Here is a 24,423-nt window from a genome sequence, read left to right on the forward strand (position 1 = left end):
GAATGAATACAGCTCAACATGAGGCCATTCAGCCTGTGGTGCCTATGCAAGCTCTTTGTTCGAGCCATCCAATTAATACCATTCCCCTGCTCTTTCCCCACAAGTTTCCCTTGAAGTTTTTACCCAATTCTTTTTTGAATGTTGCTATTGAATCTGCTTCTACTGCCCTTTCAGGATGTGATTCGAGATCACAACAACTCAGTGTAAAAAGGTTAAAAAATACAGTTCATTTATGTCCCCAATTTACCCACACAGTATCATGAAGCCAGAAAAAAAACTGAAATCAGACAACTCTTAATTAGTAATTAATTGTTCTACCTTAATTTTCTCTGCTTTTGATGTCTCTAATCCTTGGAAAACATTGACCAAGCCACGCATTGATTTATGCTTTGACCATTTGCTGAAAGTTAAATAAAAATGAATCCATTAAGTCAGAATCTTCAGCCACGAATGAATAGCAGCAAAGAATAGAAGGATAACTGGTGGATTATCACCTTAAAAGGCACATGGAAGTAGGATATTGAGCCCCTAAACTTGTTCTGCCATTCAAGTATAAATTGGCTAATCTGTATCTTAACTCGGTTCTGTCACCCTTAAATACCCTTGCACGACAAAAAAAATCTCATCAGCCTCAATTTTGATAATTCCCATAGATCAATTTGAGCAGCTTTTTGAGAGTGAGGATTCCTGATTACCACTACCTTTTGTGAAGAGGTGACCTCATCCTTGCACAGCCAAGTTCTAAATTTGTTATGCCCCATTCCCCCAGGCTTTTTGACTTGAGGCATTGCCCTATCTATCCACCCAGTGCATCCCCAAATCTTCAATAGTGTTCAATCTGTCTCAAATTCCACAGTAATTTAAGTTGTTGAGTTGGATCCAGGTGTCTTGGGTATGTTTAATATGTATCTCCTAATTTTGAAAAATACTAGAGCAGTTAAACAGAGGAAACTGGTGGTATAAAGGCCTTTCATTTCCGTGACTGATATAAATTATAGCTCAATCTTCTCTCTGGTGGCTGTAAGTGTGCTATTTGAAAGATGTCTGAGCAATTCTAATCACTGTGACCCCAGAGTAAAGCTTACTCTTAATTAGCACTAATCTACAGTCTTAATCAGGTTCTAGAATGACAAAAAAAAATGACTGGATTATTGTCACATTGGTGCAGTTGGCATGGAGTTCAGACACATCATTGACTGAGTATGGACAAACCCAGGGCACCTAACTTTGAAGTGATCGATGCAAACAATGAAACTTGAAACTGCAGTGTTCTATTCACCAGCACTGATATCTCTACCTTGATAAGTTAAAAAAAACCGACCTGAAAAGAAAAATGTTTGGAATAATTATATTGCTGGAAAATAGCTTCTAACAAGAATTAACTGCTATGATCTGTTGCTGTGATTGATTTGGTAGTTATTTCAATTGTTGAACAACTTCACTTTGTAACAAGAGCTGCCTGCACCCTGTATCTCACTCTTTTCTTTTGTTGACTGCATTTCAAACCTCCACAACTGGCCAGGGATGTGGAGACTAAATAGCAATGTCAGGAGCGTGGTAGCATGTAAATGTGCCTACTCGGGTGAATTCTGGATGCCATTCCAAAGAGGGGTTATAGTGAATGGAGATTCTACTTCTACAGAAGGGTGCACATTGAACTGGTCTTCCTTCATCTGCTTCTGCCTCCGTCAGCCTCCTCTTTGGGAATGTTAGCAGGTGCAGAGGGAATGTATAGAATGGGGGAAAATAAGAGACAAATCTAAGTGTTAAAAACTGGACCTGCAGAATCAGCTAGCAAACAGCTTCATGGTTTTAACAGCCCTCTTAGCAAGATCTAGAAAACTTATCAAAGGACCCTGCCTTGTTTTCTTCTTTCTGTCCTTTGCCTGATGATATGTGAAGGAGATCTGCTCGCTGCTGGCCCTGCTCCCAGCAGGGTTCATGGTGAGCTGTTGGGGGTTTTGTTGGGGAGGGTGCTTCTCTATTTTAGGGAGCCAATGAGGAATTGGTTTGGATTTGAGATCTGAGAGTGAGCAGGTTTAGGTGGGTGATGATCTAGGGTTTTTCTGTTTGTTTCTTCTGATACCCCACACGTTCTTGACCAGATGTATTTTGCCCCTAGGTACATTTTGTTCCAGAGAGCAATACAGTTGCTCAGATTGTTTACACAGATGAACAGGATCGACCGTCACAGCAAGTGGTTTACACAGCAGATGGAACATCCTACACATCTGTGGATGGGGCGGAACATACCCTGGTGTACATTCACCAAACTGATGGAGCACAGGTATATGGTCGTTTCAGGCACTCAGGTTGTGTGACAATTGAGCTACTGACAGTTCGTTTTTTTGGGGGCCTTTATAGGGAGATTAGTCCACGCCACCATTTGCAACAAGGTAGATGATTTGAAGGCACAAATAGAGATAAATGGGTATGATTTAATTGCCATTTCAGAGACGCGGTTACAGGGTGACCAAGACTGGGAACTGAATATTCAAGGATATTCGTCATTTAGGAAGGATGGGCAAAAACGAAAAGGAGGTGGGTAGCATTGTTAATAAGGGGCGAGATCAGTACATTAGTGAGAAGAATCTTAGTTTGAAGGATCAAGATGTGGAATCCGTTTGGGTGAAGCTAAGAAATAGCAAGGGGCAGCAAACATTGGTGGGAATTGTTTATAAGCCACCAAACTGTAGCGGTAACGTTGGGCACAGTATAAGTCAGGGAATTAGAGCTACATGTAACATGGATAATACAGTAATAGGCGACTTCAATTTATATAGACCTAATCAGCACTAATGCTGTACAGGACGAATTCCTGGAGTGTGTACGAGATAGGTTTCCGGAGCTATACATTGAAGAACCAACTAGGGAAAGATCCAACAGGAAAGAGGAATCAACTGTGGCTAACAAAAGAAGTTAAAGATTGCATTCGATCAAAGGAAGTGGCTTATAAAGTTGCCAAAAAAAAAGTGGTAAGCCTGAAGATTGGGAGCAATTTAGAATTCAGGAAAAGAGGACCAAGAAACTGATAAAGAAAGGGGAAAGAGAATGTGAGTGCAAGCTATTGAGAAACACAAAGGCGGACTATAAAAGCTTTTTTAGGTATGTGAAAAGGAAAAAAGATTCACAAGGACAAATGTTGGGTCCATTATAGGTGGAGTCAGGAGAATTTAGAATGGAGAATAGAGAAATGGCAGAGAAACTCAACAATTACTTTGTGTCTATCTTCACAGAGGAAGATGCAGAAAATCTCCCAGAAATACTAGGGAGCCAAGGGACTTGAGAATGAGGAACTGAAAGAAATTAATATTAATAAAGAGGGTAGTACTCAAAAAAATTAATTGGATTGAAGGTTGATAAATCCCCTGGACAAGATGAGTTAAGTTACAGTGTTCAAGGAGATGGCCGTAGAGACAGTGGATACATTGGTGATTATCTTTTAAAATTCTATAGATTCTGGAAAGGTTCCTGCAGACTGGAAAGTAGCAAATGTAACCCCACTATTTAAAAAGGGAGGGAGAGAGAAAATGGAGAACTACAGGCCTGTTTGATGTCAGTAGTAGAGAAAATGTTAGAATCTACTATAAAAGGATGTGATAACTGGACACTTAGAAAATAATGATATGATTGGGAAGAGAGTCAACATGGATTTGTGAAAGGGAAATCATGTTTGATAAACTGGTTGGTGTTTTCTGAGGATGTTATTTGTAGTATAGAAAAAGAAGAACCAGTGGATGTGGCGTATTTGGATTTTCAGAAAGCTTTTGATAAGGTCCCACACAGGAGGTTAGTAACAAAAAAGTGCACATGGGATTAAATTTGAGGTCCACAGATTAGCACTTACCTTTGAATCTCCTGCTGTGGCTGGGAGTAAGAGTCCTGATAACGTTCTTGTGAAGTGCCTTGGGATGTTTTACTTTATTATTGCATTTTATAATACATAAACCTTGCAAACCACCTTTCTACTGAGGAATGAACGAGTGCGGCTTTTTTGAGGGCTAAGGGACCATGTAACATGCATTAATTGGTATCTTTAAGATCGGGAACTGTACTGTTTAATGCCATCTGTTTCTTAAGGCTGTTTTCACAGATCAGTCCCAGGTAGCGTACATCCAACAGGACGCAGCTACCCAGCAGGTAAGAAGGCAAAAGAGCAAAATTCAACTCTGATCTGTGCAGTACACTGTTAAACTATGTGAGATATACTTGCTGTGATGGAATGGTAATTAGTATATTAGCAGAAGCAGATGGAGGGTTCCCTGTGCACCTTCTAGTAATATGACCATGTGAAGAGGGGTAAAAATAATTCCCCTTTTCTACCACTCCAGGTCTGACCATGAGAGGGTTTTTAATTTAGAGAGGATGTGCTTTGCCATACTGCAGGAGTCCCACTATGTATGCTTTCAGATTATAAAGAATTAGCCAGACAGGTTTTCTGAGTTTAAACAAAGAGCAAGGTAAGTTTATTGATATCACTTTGAATTTAAAAAAAAACAACTAGGTAATTTGCAACCACCATTCATATGTCACATACATTCCCTGGGCCCACGCACACACTCAAGTCCAGATAGTATGTTAATAGGTTAACTTACAGATTTTTTTATAGTTAATGAAGATGATAAAACAAAGGATTATACAGTTAACTGTCCTTTGGCTGGTCTCATGTGGTGATTCCATGTTGTGGCCATTTTGTTCAGTTGCAAGGAGGCGATATCCATGTTTTATTCCCAAAAGATCTGAGTTTGTAATAGATTTTTCTTCTCAGGATGGTTATTTTGCAAATCCTGGCACAACACTTTAAGAGGAAGAGAGAGCTTCTATGCAGCCTTTCAGTACAGCATTCTAATCTCTGGCTTGGTAAATGGCTCTGAAAGTCTTGCTGGCTATATATTCCAGAGGAATTTGATGAATCCATGTCTGCTGTAGCCATTGTTTTTTTTAGAACAGGTAATTGCATTTTGATGTCTCATCAGGATAGTGTGCAAGGAGATGGGGTCTTTCATGCTCCCCATGGCTGCTAGCTGAGTGTCTGTTCCTTTTTCATTCCACTTGAGTGGAGTGCAAGTTGTATATAGTGGCTGACTGGCAGTTCTCCATTCTCATAATAGGCTTACAGCGTATTGTTTTTTTTAAAAGTCCAACCACAGAAAGAATTAGAAACTGTACCTTATTCTTCTTTTAAAAAGCGCATCATTAGTAACAATTGTATGTCAAGACAGGCTTGGGTAGAGGGTTCCCAGTGTACCGTATGTCAGGACAGGCTGGGGTGGAGGGTTCCCACTATACAGTAGGTCAGGACAGCCTTGGGTGGAGGGTTCCCAGTGTACCATATGTCAGGAAAGACAGGTGGAGGGTTTCCAGTGTACAGTATGTCAGGACAGGCTGGAGTGGGGTGGGGGGGGCCTTTCAATTCCCTCAAGAAAATAAGGGCAAAAGTCAGGCGAAGACTATCAAACCAATCAAAGGTTGCTTCTCTGGTTCCCCATTCCATCTGCCTGCAGTTTAAAAGCCCCGAAGCTGGTGTGCACCCAGCAGCATGTGGAAATTCTTTTAGTCATTAATTGTTGTTAACATGTAGTCAATCTTTCTAGTATTTTATTTAAATTTACTTGCCTGTCTTAATTTAATGTAATATTCTAGATATACATAGAGTTACATAGCAAGTGCTGCATAGAATCAAACCTTTCAGCACAGCTATAGAACGGTATAGCACAGAAGGAAGCCATTTCGCCCATTGTGACTGTGCCAAGCCTTGGGTAGATTCAAGCCTAACTTCTCCAATCATCCATGTAACTGAAGTCCCTCATCCCTGATAAAACTATTCTGCATGCTCAAAGGCCTTGACATCCTTCCTGAAGTTTTGTGCCAGGACTTGACTATCACTATTCTAGTGATTTATGAGGTTTAGCAAAACTTCCTTGCTTTTGTGCTCTATTTCTCTATTAGTGAATCCAAGAGCCCCAATGCTTTCTTATTCTGTTATACCAATGAAAAGAGATTTATGTAAGACTCCCACCCCCCACATATCTTCTACATTGTACCGTTTAGTTTGTATTGCTTCTCCTAATTTTTCCGACCAAAATGGATGACTTCACATTTCACTGCATTGAATCTCATCTGCCATGCCTTCCCACTTCACCAATCTGTCCTCATAAAAAGCAAAATACTGCAGGTGCTGGAAATCGAAAAGAAAAACAGAAAAAGTGGGGAATACTCAGCAGATCTGGTAGCATCTTTGGGAAGAGCAACAGCATCTGTAGGAAGAAAAACAGTTAACTTTTCAGGTTGATGACTTTTCATCAGAATAAATGAAACAGAACAAACATCATTGAGCATAGGGTTGTTTTTGGAGCCTGCTCCTCTGGTTAGCTCACCACCATTCACAACTGGTGAAATTCATTGGGAAAATGTTGGAATCCATTATTAAGGAATCAGTAACAGGATGTTTAGAAAATCGTAATATAAACAGGCAAAGTCAACATGGTTTTATGAAAGCAGAATTGTGTTTGACAAATTTATTAGAATTCATTGAGGAAGTAACAATCAGGGTGGATAATGGGAAACCAGTAAATGTAATGTATTTGGATTTCCAAACCGCATTCGATAAGGTGCCACGTTTACGATCACTACACAAGATATGGGCTCGTGGAGTTGGGTATAATATATTGGCATGGACAGAGGATTGGTTGTTGAACTGGAAACAGATTTGGGATAAATGGGCAATTTTCAGAGAAGGTTCACTAGGCTGATTCCTGAGATGAAGGGGCTGTCTTATGAGGAAAGGTTGAATAAGATTGGCCTATACTAATTGGAGTTCAGAAGAATGAGGTGATCTTATTGAAACACATAGCATCCTATGAAGCCCCCTCAGAATTGAGAGAGGATGTTTCCCCCCCATGGAGAATCTAGAACTAGGGGGCACAGTTTCAAAATAAGAGGTCACCCATTTAAGACAGATGAGGAGGAATTTTTTTTTCTCAAGAGGGTCGTTAGTCTGTGGAATTCTCTTCCCCAGTGAGCATTGGAGGCTGGATCAGTGAATATATTCAAGGTTGAAATACAGATTTTTGATCCACAAGGGAGTCAGCAATTCTTGGTGGCAGAGTGGTGTGGGCAGGAAAGTGGAGTTAAAGAGCCACAATCAGAACTGTGATTATGGTATTGAATGGTGGAACATATTCAAGGGGCCAAATGGCCTAATCCTGCTCCTATTCCTTGTGTCTTTATGATACGTTAGAACTGGGGAGCTTTGATCTGATCCGTTGAATGTGGGATCGCTTAATTCTGCCCAAAGCATGCTGCTTCTGCTGTTTAGAATCCATGTCATCTTGCATTGTTGCTTCACTGGGTTTTTTTGTTCTTTGACGGGATGAGGGTTGCTGGCAAAGCCAGTATTTATTGCCCATTCTGAATTGTCCTAGAGAAGATGGTGGCTAGCGACCTTCCTGAACTACTGTAGCCCATGTGCTACTGTCTCTTTCATTCCATGAGCTCTAACTTTGTTGACACTTGATCAAATGTCTTTTGGAAGTCCATGTAGACCACAACAATGGTGTTACTCTTATCCATCCTCTGTTATCTCATCAAAAATCTCATGCAAGATAGTTAAACACGATTTGCCCTCAACAGTTCTTTGCTGGCTATCCTGAATTGATTCACATTTATCAAACTGACAATTTTATCTCAAATTTATCATTTCTAAAAGTTTTCACATCAGAGGTTAAACTGATTTGCCTGGAGTTGCTCGATTTATCCTTACACCCTTCAGGATGAGGTCTCTTGTTTTTCTTGGTATATATCAACGAATTAGAGTGTAGGGGGAATTAAGAAATTTGCAGACATGACAAAAATGGCTATGTGCTTGATGATGAGAAAGAAAGAGGTAGATTGCAGTAAGATATCAATTTGCTGGTCAGAAGGGCAAATAAGTGACAAATAGAATTCAGTCAGCAAAAGTTTGAGGTAGTGCATTTAGGGATGGTAAGAAATCTAAGGGTCGATTTGCATGTTAATAGATCCTTGAAGGTAGTAGAGTGGGGAGGTGATGGCGTAGTGGTATTGTCACTGTACTTTCAATCCAGAGACCCAGGGTAATGATCTGTGGATCGGTGTTCAAATCCCACCACGGAATTTGAATTCAATCAATAATCTGGAATTAAAAGTCTGATGCTGACCATGAAACCATTGTCAATTGTCATAAAAACCCATCCAGTTCACTAATGCTCTTTCTGGAAGGAAATCTGCCATCTTTACTTGGTCTGGTCTACATGTGACTCCAGGTCCACAACAATGTGCTTGACTCTTGAATGCCCTCTAAAGTGGCCTAGCAAGCCAGTCAGTTATATCAAACCGCTAAAAACAGTGAAACTGGACAGACCAACCAGCATTGACCTAGACACCAGAAAGGACAATGGCAAACTCAGCCCTGATGACCCTGCAAAACCCTCCTTTGTAACTCCTTTGCTTTGAAGAAGGGTAAAACAGACTCCGTTTCTTTCTCCACGGATGCGGTCAGATCTTCTGTGTTTTTCCAGCATTTTGTTTTTATTTCCTCCTTTGTAACATCTTGAGGCTTGTGCCAAAATTGGGAGAGCTGTCTCAGACTAGTCAAGCAACAGCCTGACATAGTCATACTCATGGAATCATACCTTAAGATAATGTCCAGGCACTACCATCACCATCCCTGGTTATGTCCTATCCCACCGGCAGGACCGACCCAGTAGAGGTGGCGGCACAGTGTTCGGGAGGGAGTGTCCCTGGGAGTCCTCAACAATCGACTCCGGACCCCATGAAGTCTCATGGCATCAAGTCAAACATGGGTAAGGAAACCTCCTGCTGATTACCACGTACTGCCTTCCCTCAGCTGATGAATCAGTGCTCCTCCATGTTGAACACCAGATGAAGGAAGCACTGAAGGTGTCAAGGGCATAGAATATACTCCAGATGGGGGACTTCAGTGTCCATCAGTAAGAGTGGCTCGGTAGCACCACTACTGACTGAGCCCTAAATGACATAGCTGCTAGGCTGAGTCTGCGGCAGGTGGTGAGGGAACCAACAAGAGGGAAAAACATACTTGACCTCATCCTCACCAACCTGCCCGCTGCACTTGCATCTGTCCATGACAGTATCAGTAGGAGTGACCATTGCACAGTCCTTGTGAAGACAAAGTCCTTTCTTCACATTGAGGATACCCTCAGCTGTGTTGTGTGGCACTACCACCATGTTGAATGGGATTTTGAACAGATCTAGAACTCAATATTGAGCATCCATGAGACTGAGCCATCAACAGCAGCAGAATTGTACTCAACCACAATTTTTAACCTCATGGCCTGGCATACTCCCTACTCTACCATTACCACCAAACCAGGGGATCAACCCTGGTTCAATGAGGAGTGCAGGAGGACATGCCAGGAACAACAACAGGCTTACCTAAAAATGAGGTGTCAACCTGGTGAAACTACAACACAGGACTACTTGCATGCCAAACAGCAAGTGATAGACAGAGCTAAGCAATCCCACAACTAACAGATCAGATCTAAGTTCTGAAGCCCTGCCACATCCAATCATGAATGGTGCTGGACAATGAAAGAACTCACTGGAGGAGGAGGCTCTGCAAATATCCCCATCCTCAATGATGGGGAGCCCAGCACATCAGTGCAAAAGATAAGACTGAAGCATTTGCAACAACCTCCAGCCAGAAGTGCCAAGTTGCAGATCCATCGCGGCCTCTTTCGGAGGTCTCCAGCATCACAGGTGCCAGTCTTCAGCGATTTTAATTCACTCCATGTGATAAAGAACATGAAGGCACTGGATTTTATCTTTTTCCGATCTCACCCCTTCAGGCATAAACCTTGCTGGGGTGGCCGGTTTTCTTGGGCAGCAGCACAGCCTGGGTGTTGGGCAGGACCCCCCCGCCCGTCTTGTTGTCCCAGGCGGTGTTGCCGGCCAATTCGAGGATCTTGGCCGTCAGGTACTTGAGGACAGCGGCCAGGTAGACTGGGGCTCCAGCCCCAACACGCTCGGCATAGTGACCCTTGCGCAGCAGCTAGTGGATACGACCGACGGGGAACTGGAGGCCGGCTCTGGAGGAGCGAGTCTTGGCCTTGGCGCGCCCTTTGCCTCCGGTTCTACCGCAACCAGACAGATTGCTCCCTCAGCAATCTTCTTCAACTGATAGCCAGAGAATCTTAAGGCACTGCTGGATACTGCAAAGGCTACGGGACCTGACAATATCTCAGTAAAAGTACTGAAGTCTTGTGCTCCAGAACTTGCTGTACCCCTAGCTAAGTTGTTCCAGTACAGCTACAACACTGGCATCTACCCGGCTATGTGGAAAATTGCCCAGGTGTGTCCTGTACACAAAGCAGGACAAATTCAACACAGCCAATTTCCGTCCCATCAGTCTACTGTTGATCATCAATAAAATAATGGAAGGGGTCATCAACAGCGTTATCAAGCGGCACTTGCTTAGCAGTAACTTGCTCACTGATGCTCAGTTTGGTTTTCGCCATGGTCACTAAGCTCCTGACCTCATTAGAGCCTTGGTTCAAACATGGACAAAAGAGCTGAACTCCCAAGGTGAGGTGAGAGTGACTGTCCTTGACATTAAGGCAGCATTTGACCAACTATGGCATCAAGGGGAAGCAATGGTGTAGTGGTATTATCACTGGACTAGTAATCTAGAGACCCAGGGTGATGCTCTGGGCTCACCCTGGGTTCGAATCCTGCCACAACAGATGGTGGAATTTAAATCTGGAATTAAGAGTCTAATGTCACTAATGTCCTTTTGGGAAGGAAATCTGCTGTCCTTACCTGGACTGACCTACATGCGACTCCAGATCAACAGCAATGTGGTTGACTCTTTAATGCCCTCCGAACTAGGCCTGGCCAGTGATGCCCACATCCCATAAACAAAATTGGGGTCATTAGGAAACGTGTCATACCTAGCACAAAGGAAGATGGTTGTAGTTGTTGGAGGTCAGTCATCTCAGTTCCAGGATATCACTGCAGGAGTTCCTCAGGATAGTGTCTTCAGTTGCTTCATCAATGACCTTCCTTCCATCATAAGGTCAGAAGTGGGGATGTTCATTGATGATTGCACAATGATAACCATTCGTGTTGACTCAGATAGTGAAGTAGCAAGACATGGACAACATCCAGGCTTGGGTTGACAAGTGGCAAGTAACATTTGTGCCACACAAGTGTCAGGCAATGACTGTCACGAACAAGAGAGAGAATCTAACCATCTCCCCTTGACATTCAGTGGCATTACCATTGTCAAATTCCCCAGCATCAACATCCTGGGGGTTACCATTAACCAGAAACTCAACTGGACTAGCCATATAAATACTGTGGCTACAAGAGCAGGTCAGAGGCTAGGAATCCTGCAGCGAGTAACTCACCTTCTGACTCCCCAAAGCCTGTCCACCATCTACAAGGCACAAGTCAAGGGATGGAACACTCCCTATTTGCCTTGTTGAGTGCGGCTTCTACAAAACTCAAGAAGCTCGACACCGTCCAGGACAAATCAGCCGGCTTGATAGGCAACCCAACCACAAACATTCCTTCCTTCCACCACCAATGCACAGTAGCAGCAGCTACCAGATGCACTGCCGCAACTCACCAAGGCTCCTTAGACAGCACTTTTCAAACCATCGAGAAGGACAAGGGCAGCAGACACATGGGAACACCACCACCTGGAAGTTCCCCTCGAAGCCACTCACCATCCTGACTTGGAACACTGACTTCACTGTTGCTGGGTCAAAATTCTGAAACTCCCTCCCTAACAACCCTATGGATGTACCTACATCAGAGGGATGCAGCAGTGCAAGAAGACAGCTCACCACCACCACCACCTCAAAGGCAATTACAGTTGGGCAATAAATGTTGGCCTAGCCAGTGATGCCCACATCCCATGAATGAATAAAAAAAAAAGGTAGAGCAGGCATATGGGATACTTTCCTTTATTAGTTAAGTTATAGGATATAAGAGTGGGACGGTTCGGCTAGGTTTGGATAAAACATTAGACCATGGCTAGAGTACTGTATATAGTTCTGGTCATCTCATTCCAAAGAGGAAATGATTGCACTGGAGAGGGTATAGAGAGGATTTACAAGGATGTTGCGAGAAATGTACAATTTTAACTAAGGAAAGATTGAAGAGGCTGCGGAGGTGGGGGAGATTTATTTGAGGTGTATAAAATGACGAGAGACCTGAATAGATTGGATAGGAGGGACATATTTCACTTAGTGGAGAGGTCAATAACCAGAGGGCATAGATTGAAAGTCATTGGAAGAAGGATTACAGCAGGTGAAAAGAGGACCCAGAGGCAGTAACCACTGCCTAGAGGAGCAATCTAATCCAATCCAGCCTGTGGCTCCAGAGCGGCTGCATTCTGGGAGAAATTTCAGGAAAACTGATGAGTAATTGGCTGGTGAATATTTTGCTTATTTATCTTCAAAACCAGTGTAATTTATTGGTAATTGTAAGGTTTTACTATCTGTAAGGTTTATTAGTAGTAATTAAGGTTGCTGGGAGTAGAAGTGTTTATTAATTAATTTTTAAAATAACATAAAAGTGTTAGGGCAGGTGATGTGGTTTGACTGCAGAAGGTGGGAGTCCCTGGATGCTGGGTGAATCAGGACAAACAAGTCTGCAGTAAGTGGTCTGCAGCTGGAGGAACTTTGGTTCAGAGTCGTTGAGCTGGAGGCTGAGCTGCAGACACTGCGCTGCATCAGGGAGGGGGAAAGTTTCCTGGATGTTTTGTACCAGGAGGCAATCACACCCCTTAAGATAGGGTCTTCTGACTTAGTCAGTGGTCAGGGACAGGAGGCTGTGACTGTGAGCGAGGCAAATATAGGGACCCAGAAGAAGGAAGGAGGAGCCTCAGCCATTGCAATTGGCCAACAGGGTTGAGGTTGTTGCAGCCTTTATGGATGAAAGTGGTTGCTAGAGGGTGGATGAGCAAACTGACCATGGTACACAAAGGCAGTCAAGCAGTTGGAGTTAACAGGAATGTAGTGGTAGTTGGGGACAGTGTAGTTGGGGGGATAGACAGTTCTCTGCAGCCAAGAGTGGGAATCCAGAGGGCTGTGTTGCCTGCCTGGTGCCAGGGTTTGGAGTATCTGGTCTGGAGAGAAATTTGCAGTGGGAGCGGGAGGATCCAGTGGTCGTGGTCCACAAAGGCTCCAATGGCATAGGTAGAACCAAGAAAGATGTTCTGCTGACAAAGCAGTTAGGGGCTAAATTAAAAAGCAGAATCTCAAAGGTAATAATCTCCAGATCATATCTGAGCCATGAGCAAACTGGTGTAGGTTAAATTGGATTCAAGGTGAATGAGTGGCTCAAAGATTAGTGTGGGAGAAATGGTTTCCATTCATGGGGCACTGGCAGCAGTACTGGGGGAATTGGGAGCTATATCACAGATGATCATCTGAACCATGTGGGATGAATGTTTTGGCAAGTCTTTTAACAAGGGCAGTAGAGGGAGATTTTAAACTAAATAGTGGGGCAAGGGATCAAGTTTGGGAAAGTGTAGTCAATTAAATAGAGAAGACAAGGCAAGAGTGCAAGGTAGGAATAAGGGAAATGATGATCAGGGTGTGGCAGGAAGGGGCAGAGTGTACCAACCTAACAGTGCACCAGCACGAAGTAAATAGTAAGAAGATGGAACTAAAAGCTCTGTATCTGAATGCATGTAGCAAAACAGATGAATTGACAGCACAAATAAAAATCAATAATTATGATCTGATAGCCTTTACAGAGGATGACAAAGACTGTGACCTGAATATTCAAGGGTCCACGACATTCAGGAAGGACAGGAAGCTAGGAAGAAGTGGAGGAATAGCAGTGTTAATTTAGGATGACATTAGTACCATAGAGAGACATGATCTTAGCTCTGGAGATCAAGGTGTAGAATCAGTTTGAGACATAGTAAAGATAAGTCATTGGGGGAGACATTGGTCTCAGAGCACTGCCTGTCCAACTCCTGGTTTAAATGTCCTTTCAAGGCCTGGGCCTTTTACAGGGTGGTTAGCACTCAGGTAAGTGACAGTCAAGCTGCTCTGGGCAATCCGCAGGAGAATGCTGGTTGTCTTACTCCGAGTGTCAGGTACTTGGATCATAGGGCTGAGCTGCTCTTATCCAAATTAGCTCCTGCCTGTCCACCTTGGTAACCCATGGGTTTAGCTGTTCAAACCCAGGGACTGTGGTTAAGCTGATTGTCAGGAGATTTGGGTATTTAAGGGGCTTTGGCCTCTTCTGGGGATTCCGGTTCAGTGTCCAGCACAGATGCTAGCACAACTGGGGTGTTCCAGCTTCTGTTGCTAGGTGCTTTAGGTTGACACAGCAACAGGCAGGCTCAAGAACTTAGCCCAGCATTTCTGGGCCCTGATGATAGGAAGATGGCCTTCTGGAAGGGGTCTCTCCCACATCCATACCGGGTAGTGCTATAGGGGTGTAGCCTGGTTGGTTAGCCTGCATGGTGCAAACCTTACAGAATTGCAAAGTAACCTGAATTAAAGGTGAGTGAGTATGGGGACCAATCTGGCTGGGATCCCCTCTGCTGGTCAGTTGTTGGTAGGCTGTGTCTCTTTTGGTGCACTACTGCCCTTGGTGGATGGTCAGCTTATGCTGTAGTGGCTTTTCCACTAAGTGAGGCATCACCCTCGCTCTTTGAGCCAATGTGGGAACTTTTCTGGTCCCCATTTAAATTTGCCATAATGCTACTGCCCTAAACAATCACTGGCTTCCTCACTGAGGCCTTTGTCTTTGGAAGGGGTGCTCTCTAAATTGTTCCATGTTCCCTGGAACACCACTGCCCTCAAGTGGAGGTGCAGATCCAGCTACACTCCCTTGTGGCTTTTTGACTGGGGGAGGTATCTAACTGCCTATCTGCTCATTGGTTTGGGAACTCCCTTTGACCCTACATAATATCAGAAAGAAGGTTTCTGCTAGCCATACTTCCAGCAATTCCCTAACCTTTTCCTTCCCTGGTTTAAAAGCTTGCATTCCTTCAGGCTCTTCGACTACCTGGGGCATCTCGTTCACTATCTCTTTCCCAGCTTTAGGACTTCTCTGGTCCAATTTAATTCTGGGATACTCCGTGCATCAATTTTAGATTCCAGGGGTCTTTCCTACACCTCTTAGCTTTATTGGCTTTGCTACATTCGAGCAGCCCTTGCTCAATGTTTATGGATGCTATTTCACCTTTCTGGGCCTCTGGACCTTCCCCAGCTTTCTGCTGGCTGGTGTTGGCTTTTTTTTTATTCTTTCGCTGGATAATACCTTGCTGCCAACCAAATTGTTTCCAAGGAGGAAATCAATTCCTGCTACTGGTAGTTCAGGGACAATTCCTACTGTAAAAGGGCCTGAACAAGGTCACACTCTAGGTGGATCTTATGCAGGGGTGCTAATGAAGATTCCCCTCCCACTCCACTGATCAGGGCTTTCGCCTTCAGAGAGGATTCAGTGGTGGGGTGTTGGCTATGGAGGTAGGTTTAAGTTTCCCTCCAACATTAAGGACTCAGTGGCCTGTGTCCCGGACCTGCTCACATTTTGGGAAGGGTAGGGGACACTTCCTGAAACAACAAAACTCTAAGTTCTGAGAGTTTGTCTGGCTCAGATACATATCGCGTCATGTCCTCCAAAGGGTAACTTTCTGTAATGAGAGCCTCTGCCTGCTCTGCTACACCACCCATTGGGGTGTCCTTCGGGGAATTACTCATGTGAAGCACGACTAGACCTATGGGTTTGCCACACAATCCCCAACATCAGGCCTGGAATGCCCTTTGTTGCAGGCCTCTGGGAGTTCTCCTTTTGGGCTGCAGGAGGGCTTGTGTTTTCTTTTCTGCATGGGGGGGCCTCTCCTATCTAGATTGCCCTGTTTCTTTCCAATGCTCATGGGAATGGTTTGGGAAGGGTCTCCCTGAGTTTCCAGGGCTATGGGTGAGATCATAGCTGTCTGCTGTGACAGCTGCATCCCTGGCTGTAAGGCTTCTCTGCTTGTCCAAGTGCATCAGCAGGTTGCAGAGTAAGCAATTTTTGAATTCCTCCAACAGTACCAACTTATGAAACCCTTCATTTGATGTGTGGGATTTTTGGGGATCTTGCCCACCAGTTGAACGCGATTTGCTTCAACCGTTCGAACTTGAAGTATGTTTGTGTGGGCTTCTCATGAGCCTTCTGGAATTGCTATTGATATGCTTCTGGGACGAACTCATAGGTAGTTATGATGGCAGCCATGGTCTGCTCAAAATTCATGGACTCATAGGGAAGCAGCATGGAGTAGATTTCTTGGGCTCTCCCTGACACATGCCCTTGAATTAAAAATGTCGAGCTCCCCGATGGCCATTTTAGCTGTGCTATTTTCTCAAAAGTGGCAAAACATGACTCCACATTACTCCCTTCCACATTACTCTCTTCAAATTTGGGAATGAATCTAGCATACTTGAGCCCCAGGGAATGGTTTGGGGTTAGAAAGATAGGGAGTGCCACTGGGTAGAGAGAGATTCTGCCTTGCAGCTTCCACTTGTCAGTGTTACTCACAATAAGTATTTGTCGTGGAAGAACAATACCAAAGTTGGTCTTTTTCCACAAGTTGGTTTATTCATAAGACAGCTCTTCAGTGTAACAGACTTCCTGGTATCTTCCACACCAGTGTGTACCAGCTGTGTCTATTTTTACTGATTTGATGGGAAAACCAATGCCCATCACCTGTTTTAAACTCGTAATGGTCTTTAACATGTACTGATACATTGACAGATTCCCCTCTTTTCTTTTTAAGTTATAGCTTTTGAAAAATTAAAGAACATTCTTTTCAAAAGAAACAGAAGGAAATAAAATCACGTATTTTCACATTGATAGTCCCACATTTCCTTTACCAAACATAAAAACAATTATAAAGCAAAAAAAAAGTTTTTATCCATTTCGTCATTATAACATAAGACACCCCTCTTCCAGTACATTTAGTAATTTTTTGGAGCAGGCATTCCTTTTTGTTAAACAGTTTGATGATTGGTGACTTGTGACAACTCATCGTATCTTAGAGACCTCCCTTCTCTAACATTTCTAGCTAGTTCTATGCTTAGCCTTTTTTTCAAGCAACATTTTTTGTTGAATGAACATTATCCCAAAGAGACCAGTTATAACATTCTATGGGCAAACCTTTCTCACATTGCCCCTTATATAATATTTCTGTCAGTATATTGGATAAGTAAACCCCCATATCTATCGTTTCTGCTAATGCCAACACTTCAGCAGTTAAAGTGCTTTCCACCACCTTTTTTATTTTCTTGGCCTCCCAAGCCAGCAGGTAACATTTATCATTCTTTCTTACCAAGGATATGATAAACTCTGCTGTGCTAGAGAACCCGTCTGGAAGATTGGCATGTGAAGCATCGCTAAAAATGACCAACCTCATCTTCTGCTCCACCCAAGGCTGGAAACTGGAGTGTGCATCTATCTGAATTTAATTTATTTGATATTTCATTTACTTCCCCAAATGTAACGTCAGGCCTAGTCTGAGTGCACAACCAGTCCAACTGCCCAATAAACTTTTCAATTGTTCTGTTTCTTCCTGAGAAGCAGGATCCTCTTTTTGGGAGGATCTAACCTGATTTATTGGGATGTGATTAACTTTTTCTAAATAAGATTGTTGATTCACTGTCACCCCTGACTTGCTCTGCTTAATGTCTATAACTTATGTATTTAAAGGCCTCTTCGCTTTGTGTTCTGTTCAGAACCTGTACAGGTGTGGTCAGTGCCAATTAACCTCGAAGAATGTATCCTAACAGTTTGATTGCCGTGTTGCACAATTACTACTTTTCCAAAACAAAATAAAAACAGAATTACCTGGAAAAACTCAGCAAGTCTGGCAGCATCAGCGGAGAAGAAATCAGTCAACGTTTCGAGCCCTCATGGCCCTTCAGCAGAACTGAAGCATAGTTTCAACAAGGGAGAAATATAAATTGGTTTAAGGTGGGTGGGGGGGGGAAGAGACACATTGAGGGTGTGGTGTGAGCAGATAATCAGAAGATGTCAGAGACAAAAGGGTCAAAGAGGTGTTGAAGGTGGTGGTCTTTGTCTGAGAAAAGTGCTAATTAAGAATGCAAGACAGGATATTCAAAGTACAGCTCTAGTGGGGGTGGGGTGGAAAGACTAAAGGTTTTAGTTTTAGATTTAAAAATAATGGAAATAGGTGGGGAAAGAAGAATCTATATAAATTATTGAAAAAAAAAAGGCGGGTGGGGGGGGGGGGAAAAGAAACGGGGTGGGGATGGGGGGGGGAGGGGGAGTTTAAGATCTAAAGTTGTTGAATTCAATATTCAGCCCAGAAGGCTGTAAAGTGCCTAGTCGGAAGATGAGGTGCTGTTCCTCCAGTTTGCGTTGGGCTTCACTGGAACAATGCAGCAAGCCAAGGACAGACATGTGGGCAAGAGAACAGGGTGGAGTGTTAAAATGGCAAGCGACAGGGAGGTTTGGGTCTTTCTTGCGGACAGACCGCAGGTGTTCCGCAAAACGGTCGCCCAGTTTGCGTTTGGTCTCTCCAATGTAGAGGAGACCGCATTGGGAGCAACGAATGCAGTAGACTAAGTTAGGGGAAATGCAAGTGAAATGCTGCTTCACCTGAAAGGAGTGTTTGGGCCCTTAGACGGTGAGGAGAGAGGAAGTGAAGGGGCAGGTGTTGCATCTTCTGCGTGGGCATGGGGAGGTGCCATAGGTGGGGGTTGAGGAGTAGGGGGTGATGGAGGAGTGGACCAGGGTGTCCCGGAGGGAACGATCCCTACGGAATGCCGTCAAGGGGGGTGAAGGGAAGATGTGCAACCCCAACGTTGTCATCAAACCCGCTGACAAGGGTGGTACTGTTGTTTGGCGCATTGACCTCTACCTCGCGGAGGCTGAGCGTCAACTCGCAGACGTTTCCTCCTACCTCTCCCTGGACCATGACCCCACCACAGAACATCAAGCCATTGTTTCCAGGACTGTCACTGACCTCATCTCCTCTGGAGATCTTCCTCCCACAGCTTCCAACTTGATAGTCGCCCAACCTCGGACGGCCCGCTTCTACCTCCTACCCAAAATCCACAAACAGAACTGTCCTGGCAGACCGATCGTGTCAGCCTGTTCCTGCCCCACGGAACTCATTTCTCGTTATCTTGACTCCCTTCTCTCTCCCCTTGTCCAGTCCCTTCCCACCTACATCCGTGATTCCTCTGACACCTTACGTCACATCAACAATTTCCAGTTCCCTGGCCCCAACCGCTTCCTCTTCACCATGGATGTCCAATCCCTCTACACCTCCATCCCCCACCAGGATGGTCTGAGGGCCCTTAGCTTCTTCCTTGAACAGAGGCCCCAACAATCCCCATCCACCACTACTCTCCTCCGTCTGGCTGAACTTGTTCTCACACTGAACAATTTCTCCTTTAACTCCTCTCACTTCCTCCAAATAAAAGGTGTGGCTATGGGTACCCGCATGGGCCCCAGCTATGCCTGTCTCTTTATGGGGTATGTGGAACATTCCTTGTTCCAGTCCTACTCCGGCCCCCTCCCACAACTCTTTCTCCGGTACATCGATGATTACTTCGGTGCTGATTCATGCTCTCGTCGGGACCTGGAAAAATTTATTAATTTTGCTTCCAATCTCCACCCCTCCATCATCTTCACATGGTCCATCTCTGACACTTCTCTTCCCTTCCTTGACCTCTGTCTCAATTTCTGATGATAGACTGTCCACCAATATCCATTACAAGCCTACCGACTCCCACAGCTACCTCGACTACAGCTCCTCACACCCCGCTTCCTGTAAAGACTCCATCCCATTCTCTCAGTTCCTTCGCCTCCGTCGCATCTGTTCTGATGACGCTACCTTCAAAAACAGCTCCTCTGACATGTCCTCCTTCTTCCTTAACCGAGGTTTTCCATCCACGGTCGTTGACAGGGCCCTCAACCGTGTCCGGCCCATATCCCGCGCATCCTCCCTCACGCCTTCTCCTCCTTCCCAGAAACATGATAGGGTCCCCCTTGTCCTCACTTATCACCCCACCAGCCTCCGCATTCAAAGGATCATCCTCCGCCATTTCCGCCAACTCCAGCATGATGCCACCACCAAACACATCTTCCCTTCACCCCCCCTTGACGGCATTCCGTAGGGATCGTTCACTCCGGGACACCCTGGTCCACTCCTCCATCACCCCCTACTCCTCAACCCCCACCTATGGCACCTCCCCATGCCCACGCAGAAGATGCAACACCTGCCCCTTCACTTCCTCTCTCCTCACCGTCCAAGGGCCCAAACACTCCTTTCAGGTGAAGCAGCATTTCACTTGCATTTCCCCTAACTTAGTCTACTGCATTCGTTGCTCCCAATGCGGTCTCCTCTACATTGGAGAGACCAAACGCAAACTGGGCGACCGTTTTGCGGAACACCTGCGGTCTGTCCGCAAGAAAGACCCAAAGCTCCCTGTCGCTTGCCATTTTAACACTCCACCCTGTTCTCTTGCCCACATGTCTGTCCTTGGCTTGCTGCATTGTCCCAGTGAAGCCCAACGCAAACTGGAGGAACAGCACCTCATCTTCCAACTAGGCACTTTACAGACTTCTGGGCTGAATATTGAATTCAACAACTTTAGATCTTAAACTCCCCCTCCCCCCATCCCCACCCCGTTTCTTTTCTCCCCCCCCACCCGCCTTTTTTTTCAATAATTTATATAGATTCTTCTTTCCCCACCTATTTCCATTATTTTTAAATCTAAAACTAAAACCTTTAGTCTTTCCACCCCACCCCCACTAGAGCTGTACTTTGAATATCCTGTCTTGCATTCTTAATTAGCACTTTTCTCAGACAAAGACCACCACCTTCAACACCTCTTTGACCCTTTTGTCTCTGACATCTTTTGATTATCTGCTCACACCACACCCTCAATGTGTCTCTTCCCCCCCACCCACCTTAAACCAATTTATATTTCTCCCTTGTTGAAACTATGCTTCAGTTCTGCTGAAGGGCCATGAGGGCTCGAAACGTTGACTGATTTCTTCTCCGCCGATGCTGCCAGACTTGCTGAGTTTTTCCAGGTAATTCTGTTTTTATTTTGTTTTGGATTTCCAGCATCCGCAGTAGCTTTTAGCTTTTTGTTACTACTTTTCCATCACTCCCTATCACCTTGCCAGGTCCTTTCCACTCTTTCTGGCCTTCCGTTTTGTAATATACCATGTTTCCTTCTCTAAACTATATTCCTGTTGGTCTTATGCGGTGCTGTAGGGCTCGCCAAATTTTCTCCAAAACCTCAGCTTTAATCAAAGCGTTTCTGCCCACATGCAAAGCATTCAGAGGAGCAGAAAACGTGAAGCAGGGGGGAGCATCTGATAACACCGAAGACAACTTTGAATTTCTTCCGAAGAGACTGTAGGTAGAGGTAGAGACTGTTCCCCCCACCAACCATTTGCAAAGAGTTCTTGGCGTGCACTGCCTATGCCAGCGCCATTTGCAATTAGTAATGGTCTTTGTGAGAAACCATACGGTAACAGACAACATAAAATAAAATACTGGCTGATCAGCCAGTATTTTATTTTATGTTGTCTGTTACCATATGGTTTCTCACAAAGACCATTACTAAACAGGCTCTCAGCTGCAGTATGCATAACTATGATAAAATTTTCACGTCTCAAAATGCCGCATTGTCGAATTCTCCACCGTTATCTGTCAGGAATTTCGTTGGTGTTCTTAATCCTGTTCCGACTCATTTCTCCATGATCTTATTTGTCCTTACTATGTGGGTAGGCTAAATCTGGTTGCCATACCTAGAAATGTAGTAAAAAAAATACCCTTATCCTCGTCCCAAACTTAAGTACATTGCCACTGCGTCATTAAATTCCCTGGCTAGTGGCAAGCTCAACAGGACACAGCGATATCTTGCGAATTTTAATACAAATTTCACACTGACCTGTGATTTGCTCAAGAAGGTAATCATATCCTTCATCAACTACTCCAGCATCTCGCAGTAGAGTTTTCAGTTTCTATGGTGCTAGATGTGCAAACTGTCCATGTAACTTTCAAATGACCTTTTTTGTCTATCAAATTCTTATTCCAGAAGTTAGCAAAACTTCATGAACTTCTTTATGGGAAATATCTGGCTCCCTTAGTGGCAGGCAGTAATGGCCCAAGTTAAATGTAGATCCACGTTTTCCACCCCCACCCCCCAAACACAATCGCTCTATCACTCTTCATGTCTCGCAACATCGGAGCCTTTTTCATTGCAAAAGCGGTATCTCACTAGAAACATCAGTACTGATAAACAGACTGATCCCTGCTATCTTACAAGGGAGATTTATCCTTTTGGAGGATGTTAATGTGTTATCATCTCCGAAGATGAAGTGCGTAGAGCTTTCAAACTCCTTGACTTTCTGCTGGTCAGCTTTATCAAGAGACTCCAGGCTGCAGTTAAACCAATCCATCCCACAAACTGTAGAAATGCAACCACTGTCCGGAACTGCACAGCTGAAGGAATTGACCGGTGATACTCATCACCGGATTCAAACTTTCAGTGACCAACACAATTCCATCATGGCAGTCACCATCATCATTTTCAGCTTCAGAAGAATACATCTCATGTGTTACTTCAAAAACACGATTCTTTCTCGGTGGGCAATTCATCGTGTAATGATAGTGAAAATCACACCGATAACACCGAATAACCATTCCCCATGCGTTTTTCAGGTTCAAAAGCCTACGGTACCATCCCAGTCACGCTTTTTGTCTCTACTCTCAAATTGACTAAAGTGACGACCGTTTTCAGACCACCCGTCAGTAACCCAGTCATTGTACTGGAATCTCCATCTAATATTTGGTTGATCTCGAAATTTGGCCACCATAGAATCTTCCATCCTTTGTTTCTCAGCATAGTTGTTCATATTTGCTGAGAAAGTGGCTGAGAACTATTGTTTTCCTAGAAATTATTTTAGGGCAGCAGCCATTTGGTCTAGGAGAGAGTCTTTTCCCCAGAACCCCCCCCATCAACACAAAGTCTATCAACATTGAGAGAAGCACGCACAATCAAGTAACTTAAGTGCCAATACAGTCTCCAGGATTTCAAGTTCAAATCTCTTCAAACTCTTATACCATTTATCAAAATCCACAATACCCTCTATGCTTTGTAAGTTTCCAATAAATCATCCTTTTTTTGTAAAACTTATCCAAAAACTGTAACAGACTGTCTAATCCCTCTTCATGATCCAAGTCATCCACATTCCATTCTGAAAATACTTTACTTCTAATCATACTTTTTGCTGGTAATAATAACACCAAAGCCATATACGGAAGTAACCCCAGTCCACATCTCAACTTCAGCCTTCCATTACTGACAAAGTTCAGACTTGGAAAAAAATTGATGGACAGTCAAAGCTTGCGATTTTGTACCATCCTTCAGCTATTCCATAACTTGGATTGATTGAGACAAAAAAAAACTTCACATACAGCAACCAATCGCCAAAGTTCACCCTCTACACCCATATTACTCACAATAAGTGCTTGTCATGGAAAAGCAAGTCCAAAGCTAGTATTTTTCCTTGAGTTGACTTATTCATAAGACAGCTCTTCAGTTTAACAAACTTTCTCATTTTCCCAACACCAGAGTGTTCCAGCTGAATCTATTTATACTGTTGTGATGGGAGAACCAATGCCCATCACCTGTTTAACTAGCAATTGTCTTTAACAATGTAATTGCTTTGCAATGTAATTACTGATATATTGACAATCTGGTCTCTATCCCTTTGAGCTGCTAGCTCCATTTCAAATTTCTGAATTGGAATTCTCTTTTCCTTTCTTGTTCCCTCTCCTGAGCCTCTCTTTCCCTCTCCTTAAAATCTGGCTGTATTCTGAGCTTTTCAAGCTCAAATTGGGCAAGGGGAGGGGATTTGGACTCATGGTTGAGCTCTACATCTAACTGCTCTACTGGCAATGTGAAACCCAAATGTTCTACCAACAACTGGTGCAATTCCCTTCTTTTCACTTAACTGGTCAATTTTAACTGTACCTCCCTAGCTACAGCTTTCAGCTGTTCTGTGCTAAGGGCTGCCAAAGTTTCACCGTTCAAATTTCCTTACTTGATCCACATCTGGGCATCAAAAGTTGCCATTTTCTTAGTGTTGGGAAAAGGAATTTACTGTGGTAAGTTACTTGTGTTTGAAAATTAATTCCAGCCACTGAGTTTTCCCCCTTTTGCCTTCCAATTGACTCTTTTATATCAGATTTGGCTCGTCTCTTAACCTGGACTCTGTTCACGTGGGTTTTCCTGGACTTGAGCTTCCAATTTCTGGTATGGACAGGAGTTCGGGAGGAGGGAGGCGGCAGAGGTGGGAGGCGGCGGGGGCTTAACAGAATGTTGAAAAGTCATGCGGACTCGAAACAATAACTGTGCTCCCTTC

At 44.0% G+C, this 24,423-nt stretch overlaps 1 protein-coding gene across 2 annotated transcripts in view; it reads left to right on the forward strand.

Moving 5' to 3' along the window:
• prdm10 (PR domain containing 10) overlaps positions 1 to 24,423 on the forward strand; it is a 200,775-nt gene that overhangs the window by 28,312 nt on the left and 148,040 nt on the right. For both annotated transcript variants that reach the window (XM_078530687.1, XM_078530696.1), the window contains exons 3-4: positions 2,123 to 2,287; positions 4,081 to 4,140. In XM_078530687.1, the coding sequence (XP_078386813.1) occupies positions 2,123 to 2,287; positions 4,081 to 4,140 (225 nt within the window). The remainder of the gene's footprint in view (positions 1 to 2,122; positions 2,288 to 4,080; positions 4,141 to 24,423) is intronic.

Source organism: Cetorhinus maximus, chromosome 2, assembly GCF_964194155.1.
Source record: "Cetorhinus maximus chromosome 2, sCetMax3.hap1.1, whole genome shotgun sequence".
NCBI lineage: Eukaryota > Metazoa > Chordata > Chondrichthyes > Lamniformes > Cetorhinidae > Cetorhinus > Cetorhinus maximus.